Source organism: Centruroides sculpturatus, unplaced genomic scaffold (assembly GCF_000671375.1).
Source record: "Centruroides sculpturatus isolate CEXI.00-Female unplaced genomic scaffold, Cexi_2.0 scaffold502, whole genome shotgun sequence".
NCBI classification, from domain to species: Eukaryota; Metazoa; Arthropoda; class Arachnida; order Scorpiones; family Buthidae; genus Centruroides; species Centruroides sculpturatus.
The window spans coordinates 122,300-135,287 of record NW_019384630.1 but is presented as its reverse complement, the minus strand read 5'-3'; the positions used below and the strand labels follow the sequence as shown (position 1 = coordinate 135,287).

The 12,988-nt window shown below is 31.1% G+C and overlaps 4 protein-coding genes across 4 annotated transcripts in view; 2 read left to right on the top strand and 2 right to left on the bottom strand.

Moving 5' to 3' along the window:
- Nucleotides 1-1,148, top strand: part of LOC111625723 (UPF0764 protein C16orf89 homolog) — a 7,861-nt gene extending 6,713 nt beyond the window's left edge. Inside the window, exon 9 of the mRNA XM_023368940.1 lies at nt 1,102-1,148. Coding sequence (XP_023224708.1) covers nt 1,102-1,148 — 47 coding nt within the window. The remainder of the gene's footprint in view (nt 1-1,101) is intronic.
- A 2,521-nt stretch (nt 1,149-3,669) lies between these two features.
- On the top strand, nt 3,670-8,510 carry LOC111625728 (cubilin-like). Its single transcript, XM_023368946.1, has 2 exons — nt 3,670-3,857; nt 6,093-8,510. Exons 1-2 carry the CDS (start codon nt 3,788-3,790, stop codon nt 8,399-8,401), a joined length of 2,379 nt encoding a protein of 792 aa, XP_023224714.1. The 5' UTR covers nt 3,670-3,787; the 3' UTR covers nt 8,402-8,510.
- Nucleotides 8,511-10,453: 1,943 nt separating this feature from the next.
- LOC111625722 (mitochondrial amidoxime reducing component 2-like) lies at nt 10,454-11,960 on the bottom strand. Its single transcript, XM_023368939.1, has 8 exons — nt 11,938-11,960; nt 11,652-11,867; nt 11,386-11,586; nt 11,167-11,299; nt 10,947-11,093; nt 10,810-10,871; nt 10,657-10,725; nt 10,454-10,580 (listed from the first exon to the last, which is right to left on the bottom strand). The coding sequence occupies exons 1-8, from the start codon at nt 11,958-11,960 to the stop codon at nt 10,454-10,456; spliced, it is 978 nt and encodes a 325-aa protein (XP_023224707.1).
- A 449-nt stretch (nt 11,961-12,409) lies between these two features.
- The window catches only part of LOC111625744, a 58,707-nt gene continuing 58,128 nt past the window's right edge, over nt 12,410-12,988 (bottom strand). The window contains exons 13-15 of the mRNA XM_023368965.1: nt 12,905-12,966; nt 12,761-12,832; nt 12,410-12,684 (exon numbers count right to left, since the gene is read on the bottom strand). Coding sequence (XP_023224733.1) covers nt 12,558-12,684; nt 12,761-12,832; nt 12,905-12,966 — 261 coding nt within the window. The 3' untranslated portion in view covers nt 12,410-12,557. The remainder of the gene's footprint in view (nt 12,685-12,760; nt 12,833-12,904; nt 12,967-12,988) is intronic.

Here is a 12,988-nt window from a genome sequence, read left to right as displayed (position 1 = left end):
TTTTTTTTTAATTTTTAAAAAATAAATTTGATTTTTTAAATAATTTTTTAATATGTATTTTGTCCAACAGATGGCTGCCTTTCTCACAAAACTGCAGTAGCAATTATATGTTTAACTGTGAATATTAGATTTATTTTAACATCTTTTCATAGTTTATAAAATTATTTATGTTATTAATTTGCATTATAGAATATGAAAAATGTATAAAAACAAATAATATAATTTATAAAAATTATCATTTATTTCAATTATATATTTATAAATTAATTATAGAAAAATTTTATTAAATTAAAAGTGATTATTAGTATTGCAATGCCTTATCTTATTTGCTGCTTCTTAAATAATTCATCGAATGACATTATTTAATTAGAAATTAATGTGTATGTACACATAATAAGTCATACAGAAAATTAATTTTTAGTAGTTGATTTTATCTCACCACTGAACAACGTAGATAAAGAAACTTGAAAAGTTACACTCGATTATACAAACAGAAAACACGAGCGATGGTTTTACGGAAATATCTCTGCCAATAAACGGAAATGACGTCATAGACTCACTAGGGGTTCCTCTATCCGATAATGGAGCTGGTAGAATGGAAGTTTGACAACGTATCTTGTAGCTCCGAAATCAGAAACCAGCCACTCTCATATAAAACGTGATGTGCCTCAACGATCGTTTTCTTGTAAACTACAAATGTATATAAAAAAAAAGAACAGATGGAGAATGAAATCAATTTTATAATTAAACTTTATTGCTAATTAATGTTTACAAATAATACAATTATAATATAAAGATACAAACCGCTAAATTAAATAATTTGGAAGAGTAAATGATGTTTAAATTTCGGTTAAACTTCAAAACAATTAATATTTAATTTTTAAAAGCAACGAAAAGTTGTGCGTTAATATCTTTCCCCTGTACATCTGTCTTCCTTACATAGCTACTGTTAAAGCAGGGAAGCCGAACTTACAACGACTCTTCAATGTTTGAATCTCGTTAAAAATAAAATAAATATTATAAATTAAAATTTATAATTTAACTAATAAAATAATAAATGTTTATTTATATATTACACTTTTAATAATAATTTTCGTTTAGGGAATAACGTTTCAAACATCCGATACAAATTAGATCAGGTTGTATGAAACATCATAAAGGAGGACCACAATTAATTGAGTAGCTATTTATTGCCATTCTTCGCTATTTAGAAGTTGGATTCAGTACGCCTTGTACTTCCTGAAGTAAAGTTTTCGGATATGGGCGAGGTCCTTATATGAGAGAAGATTGAATTAGCTTTGCCCTCTTCCTTGTCCTCTGCAACTTAATTGAATCGAAGGCGTTCTCTGAATCTCTTGGGGCCATAAATGTCTGTTGGTCTCATCGTATCCTTACAACCGAATCCAAAATACTGTAGCGAATAGATAGGTGTAATTTATAGAGAAATAATAATATTAAGTTTATTATTATTTAATACTTTTCTCGCTAAGTATAGAATAGCAATCAATACATTTCTGAAACATCCGGTATCTCCGGATATCTTCATCTTTTATCACTAGACATCATTTACAGCCATACCAAGATATCTTTAGCTTAAGGGATTAGGGAATGATCACAGTATCGATCTAAGCTTTTCAATCCCTCAACGTTATTAATAACATAGAAAAACATTAACCTTTATCCACTAGAGATTTTCTTAAACTTGATATCTTTATAAATTAAACTTTCAATTATAAAATTTGTTATTTTATATTTTCTTTAATTACTTTTATGCACAGTCGTTTTATATTTTAAAATATATTATTTATAAAGCTGCAATTCTTCATGTAATTAAATTTATATTTTAAAGTTTTTATAAAAATATAAAAGGTAAATTATTAAAGAATTTCTTTCTAGTTTATTATTATTATTATTTTTTTTTTTTATTAGAAACTGCAGGAATTTATTTTCGAATATTTTATTATCTATGATTACTCCATTTTAAAAGTTGGAAAATGTTATATTTAGTATAAAAGTCTTCGGTAGATATGCAATTAGGAAAGATACAATAGAACAAAACGTGAATTATCAAACAACAAGAGGATCAGATCTCAGTATTCCGATTATGGGTGTCGAATTCTTGAAGTTAAAGTAATGGCTTCAGCATCTCTCGTCGCTTCAGCACATCGATTGCATGAATAGGGAGTTTATAATGGATTTGGAAATTTCATTTTGTTTATATTAATACGAAAATTGAATATATATATAAAGTANAAATCACAACATAAATAACTTAAAAACGATTAAATTTTGAAGACAGTAAACATTATAAATACTTCAAAAACAAAAAAAAAAAAAACTTTTGCGAAGTTTAAGTAATGGATCTTAATTTCGAAAAATTAGAAAAAAAAAATGTTTAAAGATGAATTAAAACATAATTTTTTGTTAGCAAGAATACGTGTTGACTTCTACTTAACACTCGAGAGAGAAAATATTGTTGCACATCGTTTTTTAAAAAAGATCTTCAACTTTTATCAACAAAAGAAACTAAGCCATGTTGAAGGGAAGTTACCAACAATAGAAGTGTCGACCATCTTGCTCTCTTTATACTTGTGCATTGAGCCATTAAATATTCCCAGGGTGTGTAGAAATCACAAAATTGACAGGTTACTGTCTGACCTTTCACCTCTCTTATGACGTCATGTAGAGAATTTAAGAAAAACATTCGCGGTTGTTAAAGACTGCTTATCGACTGAATAAAGCTATTAATCAAAAATGGATGCGAGTGATATTTCAGACTCGAATAGATAATAATGACTTTTTTCTTTTTTTAATTTACTTTTCTGACATAAAAAAACGTGACAAATTATAAAATTTCATTTTTATCTACAATTTTTGCTTAATTATTGACTAATGATTACCTTGCATATTCATTAGTAATAATTTACTTAATGAATATTTATGAAATTCGATATTAAAATTCAAAAATATTCTGTTTAAGAAAACTAAAATAGTTACTTATAAATTAAGGAATTATCATATAATATTTTAAACGAAATAAACTTTTTTAATGTTTTATTTAACATTAAAGTTATGAAGTTATAAAAGCACATATTTTGTTGATTTAAAACGTTAAAAAATAAGATAAAATATCAATTTTTTTAAGTTGGAAACTTAAAAATTATATATTTAAAACGATTTATAAGACGATAAATAATAATAATAATAATTATTATTTTTTCTATCAAGGAATAGAAGTTGTTAAACTTGACTCTCGATTTTTAATAACAATTTCTCTATACAATAAAAAAGTCTTTACGTGGCACTCGTTATTTTGACAGGTGAAGCTGTTTCTATTTTATTGTATCGATAAAAAAAAATATCTGAAATCAATCAATCTTTTCAAAATCGATGCTAACATTATCGAAAAAATTTCATATATGCCAATTAATATCAACTTATCTTATATAAGTGATAAACGATAAAAAGAGGAAAGAGAATTTTAATATTTTCCAAATTAAAACTTTAAATAAATTGGTTATAATTAATTAGCGTGGGAGGTGTTTTATACCAGTTAAAGTCATATTTACAATGGTGTAGCAGTTGTTCGGGTGCGACAACACGTCAGTCTGCACATCACGGGTCTGGAGTCAACTGCACATCACCTCAGTCCCACACAACGGACAATCAATGGATGCGTGATCTACGCAGTCCAGCGAAGGACATCGGACGGCGATGGTCGACCACATCCGTTCTGTTAAGATTTTTTTGGTAAAGTGTCCGTAATGTGGAAGGATCGCTCGTCGACATGGATCAAAAATCATTGGCAATCACTTATCTTCTCTTCGTCTGGATCATCTGTGAAGTTTCATCCAAAGGTAATTTTTCTCTACAAAGTTTCTGCGCTCGTAATTTTTATTTAAGAAAATATCAAAATTTCAGGAATAAAATTTCTTAAATAATTTATAAGGATTTTAATTCTAATCAATATAAAAATTATTCATATATTTTTAAAGGATGAATGAGAAATAAAGAAAACAAATCCCCTCCTTTTTATAAAATAAATTACTCAATTTTTCTTCTAAACTTTTAAGATTTGTTAATTTTAAAATATTATTTATACAATATTAAAATTTTTTAATCGTGTTGGATCACCCTATTGTCCGTATAAAGAGGTTTGAATCAATGAAAGAGAACGAGCTTTAGGATAAATTTTCTTTAACTTTTAATCTAATTAAAATTTCACTCTGTTATATTTCGCTAGAGAGGAATTTTGTGCCCGGCCGCGCGACAGTTGTTTAAGATGAGCTCGATAAATTACATTATTGGCCCTAGAAGTAAATAGGGTCTTTTATAACAGCCCATGAAGTATGGCTCGGAGCGCTTTAAAATTGCTCTTATTTTACAAGTGCCTCTTTGACTTTCTTTTCAAACATTCTGGAATTATAAAACTGCGAAAAGTCAATTTTTTTCCTTTTTTTTTTATATAAAAGAGCAACGATCAAACTCTAAGATAAACTATGACAATACCTAGCTAATGACGTAACAGTCGTACGTCGGACTCACAACGTTCGCATTACGTAACCTGTGACATTTATGTTCCCCTAAATCAGGGGACCGTACCCAAGGGGACGTCCTTATCGTTTTTAACGTCACATGGTGTCAAATGTGCAATGATATAAGCGGATTTGAAACAATGATTCTTTGCCAGATTTTTAAAACACGTGCTTACTAAATTTTCAAATTTTTTTCGAGTTAATAAAAAGCTTTATAAAAATTATTCGCTCGTATAATAAATGAATATGTAAAACAGTTCGAGAGGTTTAATAAATGCTAAACTTTTGTAGAGTTTGATCGCGGCGGGGGATTTTCGGAACATTAATCTCATCTTGTAACAAGCGCAGCATTGCATATACAGTACCAACATCTGGTCTGCTTTTCTGCTAATGGACTGGAAGTCTTCCAAAAATTTGCCCTCCCGTTCTATTGTGCGTACAAGTCTTTCACTAACTCCTCCAGGGGGGAGACATCGCTCTTTTCCCACGCCAACCAATGCACCAACTTCACTGCCATCTATCATCAACAGGCATCAACCTTAGGGACCTGGGGTGCCAAATTTGCTGTACTGTCACGTGATAAGCTCCGTCAGCAAGTTTCGATAGATAGAAGAATACAATTAAAAATTGCCTATAAGCGTGATGCGTGAAAAACTTTTTATCAACCCTTTTGGTGAGTAAGCGAAATTCGAGATTATTGCCAGTTATAAGCCCATTTTATATCAATTTTCTTCAATATAGAACGGTTTAATTTAGGATAGATAATTTTTAATAAATTTTCTACCAATAAGAAATTCGTTAGCTACATATTTTATATATAATTGCTCGGTTTAACACATAATAAATGTTAAGGAGAATAGGAAACAGAATTAGGAGAAATGTAGTAATATATGAAACAAAATTAAGGGTTTGAGAGGATCTGATTAAGAACGATTCATACTCATCCCTAACGACTAGAGTTAAGGGAGTGTAACGCAAGAAGTAATCACCATACAAATACGACATTGATGCAATGACTTGGATTAGGGACGTTTGACCCCCCGCTGTAATTCTATTGATTGAGGATGTTTGCTGGATGTATGCTTCTCTTGCTCTCCAAATCTCTTTCTCCCTCTCTCAGATTTACAGTTATACTATTCATATATGCAAATTTAATAGCCATAATTCGTATGATAATTTTAGAATATTTAATTTAATAATATTAATATCGTGTTTTATATTATAGTCGATAGAATAAAAAAAATTATTTAAGTTAATTAGTATTTATTTATTTAGATCCTTGTTTTCTGGTCTTAAAAATAACGTATATAAAATATATTAAGCATAATTTTTTCCGGGAAAATGGCTTTATTTTCCATCTGGAAAAAGAAAGGAAAAATAGTTATCGAGCTTAAAAAAAAAATGGAGGACTAAACGACTTTTTGGTGATTTTGTTCTTCGTGTGATTGCATTTCCGTCAATAGTGTGACAAAACACGATCTGCTGTGATTGATATTACTTTAGCAATCGAACAAGCAGAGAATCGATCCACTCACAACTGTACAATTGTCTTTGCAGGTTGCAACAAAACAATTCGTACAACGAGGGCCGTGAGAAGTCCAAAGCTAACTCGAGCCAATAAGAACAAACCAATTACATGTGTCTACCACTTCTTAGGCTATGGGGATAAACGGTCTCTTAACCTGTTCGAACTCAATATCCGTTCCTTTCAAGTCGGCAAATTAGTTAATGGAACGACCTGTACTAATGGTTACCTGCAGATTGTGGATCATCGTTTGAGAATCGAAAATTCTGGCTTCATCTGTGGTAAAATTCGACGTAGCAGAACATTATTAGTAGAGAGTGAGTCCGTTACATTAATCTTTCACACGGATTATTTTACAAGAAGAACGTTTTTTAAAGCTCAAAGTTCGGTTCTGCCTCAACCTCTTGCTAGAGAGCGTCATAAAGAACTGGCCGCTAAAAACCCTGGTAATCTGATTCAAGGTACTTATTGCGATAGGACTTACGTTAACTGTATCGGATTCTGTGACGTCATGAGCCCCGGTTATCCGGGTGTTTACCCTCGAAATCTCACCTGTCGATATAAAGTTATTTTCAATTCGACCGACGTTAGAGTGACAATAGGAGGACAATATTTCGATAAATTCGATGTTTGGGGTGCACCCGGTTTCGTGGGACATCGGATAGTGACGTATTGTCCTTACGACTACATCAGAATTCAAGATGGTCTCAATCCTAACAGTCCTACGGTGGGGAGATTTTGCGGCCACGGAACTCTACCTAGAATCGTGTTAAAAAACCCGGCCATGCTGCTCGATTTTGTTGCATCTCCCGCTGGCAGCCTGCTAAACGACGGTTTCTATCTTTCCGTAGGATTTGAAAGGCGTTTGCAAGAAAATTCGGGAGAACAAATCAGCGAAAACAGTTTTCAATGGACATTCGAAAGCACCGACAAACCCCATGGTTATTTTTATAGTCTGAGACATTGGTATCCAGCGAGAACTAAATGCGTATACAGGTTTTTAGGTAGACACGGAGAAAGAGTTTGGATTAACTTCCAGGGATTTAATATTAGAAGGGGCTACAGATGTAGGGATAAGCTATTGATTTTCGATGCCTCCTGGCCAGATACTTCGAGGTTAATAGGTGGTTTCTGCGGTCACACTCGCCCGAACGAAACTATGATGTCGAGTGGGGAAAGTCTTTTCATCCAATTCGAAAGTATAGATGGCTCTTACGATGGATCTCAATTCGAATATTCCGCATATTACATGTTCGTAAACAGCACACCCGCTAGAAGTGTCGTGCCGGATACGGAGTGTGATCAAGTGTTTTCCAGTTCGTCCTCTACCTCGGGAACATTCGATATTTTACCGAATCGTCTTCAACTTCGAAGGCGTCAACTCAAGTGTCAGCTGCTATTTATAGGAAGACCAACGGAACAGGTGAGAATAATTCTGGAAGAGATGCGCTTCGATCCGGTAAAACAATGCGTAAGGGTGGAGAAAATCCGTTGCGCCGATACCCAAGTCGATCCTCTGGATCATCTTGTCATCCTTGAAGATGATAGAATACTGGATTGCCTGTGCAGCGACCCACCAAAGAGGGTTGAAGTGGTAAGTAGCGGTTCGATGATAACCGCTCTCCTACGGCTTCACAACATCCACTATTTAGCTCACAGAGAGACATCTAGTTTCATATTTCGGGGAAAGTACGAATTTCTACAAGTGGGATGCGGACAGAGCATCTTATGGGGGCGTCAAGGAAGAATAGATTTCCCAGTTTATCCCGACAGACTGCAAGAAATCATCCAATGTAAGTGGACGATAGAAACATCACGCGACACACACATCCTCGTCAAATTTCCTCGTTTAAGATTACAAAACAACTGCAATGAAACTATGATAAAGATATATGCAATAGGTCAAAAGTCACCTTATGAGAAAATATGCGATAGCTCCGAAACTCAGGAAATACTACCTCCGGGATGGGATTCGCCTACTGTCTCCTCTTCGGGACACAAGATTATCATCGAACTAACTTCGTACATAAAAAATATAAGTTTTAGCCTTCGATGGACCGAAATTCGTAGATTTGAAGGCGATAACCAGTGTGATTATGTGTGTAGAGATAACCTAACATGTTTATCCAGCAGTCTATTGTGCAACGGTATCATCAATTGTCCAGAGAAAGGTTACATAGCTAATCCACTGGATGAAAGTCCTTCAAACTGTAAACCGTTGGATCTGTTTGTTTACTATCTTCCCGCTTCAATAGCCCTTATACTTTCACTTTTTACTACCAGTTTCATCTTCTTTTATTTGTGGAAGAAGAAAGAAACACCTACACCCAGACCAAAATAAGAATTAAAAAGGTGATAAATTTTATACATATATATTCTCTTCCGAGCTTCACAATTAACACAATATTCACACAGCAAATAAAAATTAAATAAAAATAATAAATAATTTCAATTTTTATTCATTTGATAATTGTGCAAAGTTAAAAATGATTTTTGTATAAGGATTTTTAACAAAATTTGTAACTTGTAACAATTTATTTTCAAAAGTTGGCAAAGAAAACAATTTAAATAATATCAATAAAATCAATTAAAATTTTTTAATATTTTTGTCTAAAATTCGTTTTTTTTTCTTTTCATCTTTACAAAGAATTTAAATGAAAAATGGAAGAAAATTAATTAACATTTCTTCCTAAAAATTATTATTATTAATTTCAAACTGGCGAGATGATAGAACTTTAATAATTTTAAGTAAACAAAGTATAAAAATTCGTGAAGAAACGTAATAAAAGTGAATGTCAACATGATCAATTTAGTTTTCCACCATAAATCATTGTCAAAACAAATCTTTTCATTCAAATAATTCAAGATTTTGACATAAAAAATCAATTGTTTGGTAGAAATTTATTAAAATAAGATAAATGAGAGTACGCCGCTTACAATTTTAACTTTTTAAACGTATGACAAAAAAAATTAATATATATATATATATATATTTTTCGTTTTAGAGAAGGAAATTTAGAGAGGATTACTTAAAGTATACTAAAGAAGAATTCCCATTTCTGAACATAAAGGAAATCGAAAGTGTCTGATACTTTCTCTTAGGCGTTAGAACATTTGTCTCAATCTTTCAGAATGCCAAGATAATGAAATTTCGATCCGTTTTTAAGTGCTTCTTGTCTTCGAGCATTCATTCTACTAAAACAATAGGAAACGTAACTATATGCTTCCTTCTTTAAACAAATTATCTAAATTGGAAGCTTGCTAAAGAGCAAGACAATTCAGTTTTATTGATGTCATTCTTTAAATTCCTGGTAATGCTCTTAGCGATCTCGACTGGCGACAAATTATCTACATAAGATTTCCGGCTATATCCCCACCCCCATCAAATTATGCCTTTTAAAAATTCTACGAATATTCAATTTACGGAATTAGAAAAGAAGAAAATTAGCAAATTTTCCCTAATATCTACCACGAACAAACTTCATTTGTTATCCCCTTCCCCCTGGTCAAGGGGAGTCACGTGATTGATCTCGACAGCACGTGACCCTATAGGAGAAAGGACAGATCGTCCTATTTTGTGTTTGACAGCTGGTCAATGACGTCATGAGAGACAGCGTTACCCCATACGGAGTAGTTTGTGTCAAACTGTATCCAGAGCCACACACTTTTGCCATAACAGATGTCGCGTAGCAAATATGAATGGAAGAGATACACGTGCAGCGCGCATAATCGCCACCTCAATGGCAAATCACTTTGTGGAAATGTTATTTTCCTAACTCCGTTGTACTTTTAAAACCCGAATTTTTTATTCAAAATTAGGTGGGGGGGTTATTCTCATTTGATATCTCCGTACCTAAAAAAGACAGATGGCATATCTAATTACAGAGTAACTTCTAAGGTTATCATTGCAAATATATTCTGTAGTAGCGAAATTTTATATATTTTTCTTAATTAAAACGGTTTATAGTAAAACTTTGGTTAGAAAAAAAGGGAGCAGAGAAGCCCATAAGTTTAAGCTAATATTTTTTAATGGGTCAAAATAATAGTCCAAACTTATGGGCTCTTTATCTTTATTTATAAAAAGGTAAATTGCTTTCAAGCAAAAAAAAAAAGTATTGTGCTAGGTTACAATTTAAATGAACCTTGGAATTACTAAAAAGGAAATCAATTTTAAACATTTTAAACTAATTAAAAGTTTTCACAGAAAATAATAGAATTTATTGCAATTTACCGTGCTGCCATCTATAGCTGATAGAATATATTAGATATTGAATTTAATCGAAGAGATACTTTACTTTTATTTCAAAAAACAAATTAGCGGATTAGTTAAAAATTACAACAATAAAAAAAACAAAAATTTGAGTTTTCTTGTCAGCATCCACAACTGATAATTTTAATCATAATATGCATAAACAGAATCTCCTACAGATATAGTTCCTGGTGCTCTTAGTTCGTGAAGTGTGCCAAATAATGGAGCGTTGCCGAATTTAGAACCCAGTTTACCCGTCGCCAGTCGGTATCTATCGAAATTAAGAATAGATTAAATTAAATACAGAAAAAAAAACAATAATTAAATAGGTTTTTTATAAAACTTACTTTCTTAACGCTTCCATGACTTTAGGAGAATAGTCTCCAGTTTCGGGATCAACGTTAACAATTGGACACCTGAAAAAAAAGTTTATTTCAACAATATATTTATCCTAAATATAGTCTTTAGAACTTAAAAATTACGGGATATTTTATCAATACCTGTCACAAAAACTAGCAAATTGAAATTCCGCATCGCCGATTTTCACGTACTTCCATTTATCCTGAAAAACGTAGGAGAAGGACATTTAAAAATTTAAATTATTATTAGTGAGAAAAAATTCTGAAAGATCTCTTACATCTTCGAAAGGTTCCAGGTTATCTCCGTCTATTACGATATTCGGTCTAAAGTTTTTATAAGAAGCCTTCTTCTCTAATCTCTTGTTTAGATCACATACAGACGGCATAGTTATCATATGGTAAGAATTATAAGTATGATATGTTTTCTAAACAAGAGGAGGAAGAATTAACATAAAAAAAGGGAGAATAATTGATAAAGTATGGAGAAATTATACCTACACGCTTAACATTATCATCTTTTAAGTGTTCTATCGATTGTATTATGATTATGTCATCTCTTCCCGTGTACTCCCTCAATAATTTACTTACATCATCTCCTGTATATAATCCTTCTAAATTCTTCATGTAAATTCTAAAAGAAGGAAAAAGATATGTAACTGTACACACTTGGGGGGGAAATGAAGATTATATCTTGAAAAAGAATGGGATGATAACTACTTTGTTTCTTTAACGTCAGCATCCTCAGGAATATCTTTAAAAATAGGGATTTTTAGTGGAGGTTTACTAGGATCTTTACCATTTCTTACAATCAATTCATTCTCGGTCACACACGGAGATTCAGGATGCAAAGTTACAAGAGGATGTACGTACTGTATATCTACATACAATTTATGATTGTCGGACATCACCATCCACATCCTAGAAGACATTTACTATACAGTTAATAAAGCTTCCCTTAAAATCCAATAGAAAAACGTCCATACCTATCTCTAATACCATTCACTTCGAGCCCGAGTGGTGTACATTCAGCTTGATTAACTTCGACACCGGCGAGAGATTTGACAGGATAAATAATTAGTTTAGTTACTTTACCTACTAAACGATACCGTTTCTTCCTACTTTCGTAGAGAAGTAAACCAAAGAAGGTAGCAATACAAGCTACAGCAGTTCCAAACAAAACTACAGACTTTGGAGTCCATCTACAGGATATAAAACTATTGTAGAATAATAATTAAACGTCTTAAATACTAAATAAAAGTTTAAACTTACACTGGTGAACCATTAGAACTCATCTTCTCCAACCTAACAGTAAGGAAGGAACAATTAAAAGAACAGTGTAATTATGACTCTGCAGTTTAAATGTTTTTTTTGTATTTTGCATAAAGTAATGTGATTTTACAATTATAATAAATAAATGTTGTTNATTTTTTAAATATAATTTTGAAATAATTTAATAATTTACGTTTAGTAACTTAAAGAAAAAAAAATATTTTTGCTAATTTAAATACGTTTAATGACGTTGCATTAATTTAATATTTAGAAATAAATAAATAACTTGGTGAATTTTATTTTATTATTTTTTTTTTAAATTAGAAAATAAAACTTGTAAATAAAAAAGCTATTTATTCAAATTTATTACACAGTATATTTTTTTATAAATTTATGAAAAAAATAAACAATAATTTATTAATTATAAAAACAATTTATAATTAATTATTTATACGTAAATAAGAAGTTTAATATTAAAATTTCAGCGTAAATTTTAAAATTTAAACAATGATAATGTGAATTTAACACGAGATTTCAATTTATATTCATGGCAAATATTGTTTTATATAAAATTATTCCTATTCTATTTATTCTAACGGATATTATTATTATTAAAAATGTCAATTTGAGCCGTAGACTTCATCGCCAACCCATATCTCTCCTCCAGTTACCAAACCATAATTCATAGTAAATACTGGTTTCTGTCCAAATACCTTCTTCTCTTTAGGATCCTTAGCTAATCTATATCTAATAAGTAAATAATATAATAAAAAAAACATTTAAAAAAATAATAAATAAACATTAAATTTATCACATTATTTACTTTTTCAGAGTTCTTATAGGTTCTTCCTTACTTCTAATGCCAGTTTCTGGATTAACTTTAGTAATTGCACAACTATAAAATTATAGATTTTAAATTAAAATTTTGATTATAATTAAGAAAATAAACGTTAAAATTTAATTATACCGATCGCAAGGAATAGTCCTGATCAATATAGCTTCTCCTATTTTCAAGTATTTCCATTTATCCTAAAATTATTTAAACAAAAAG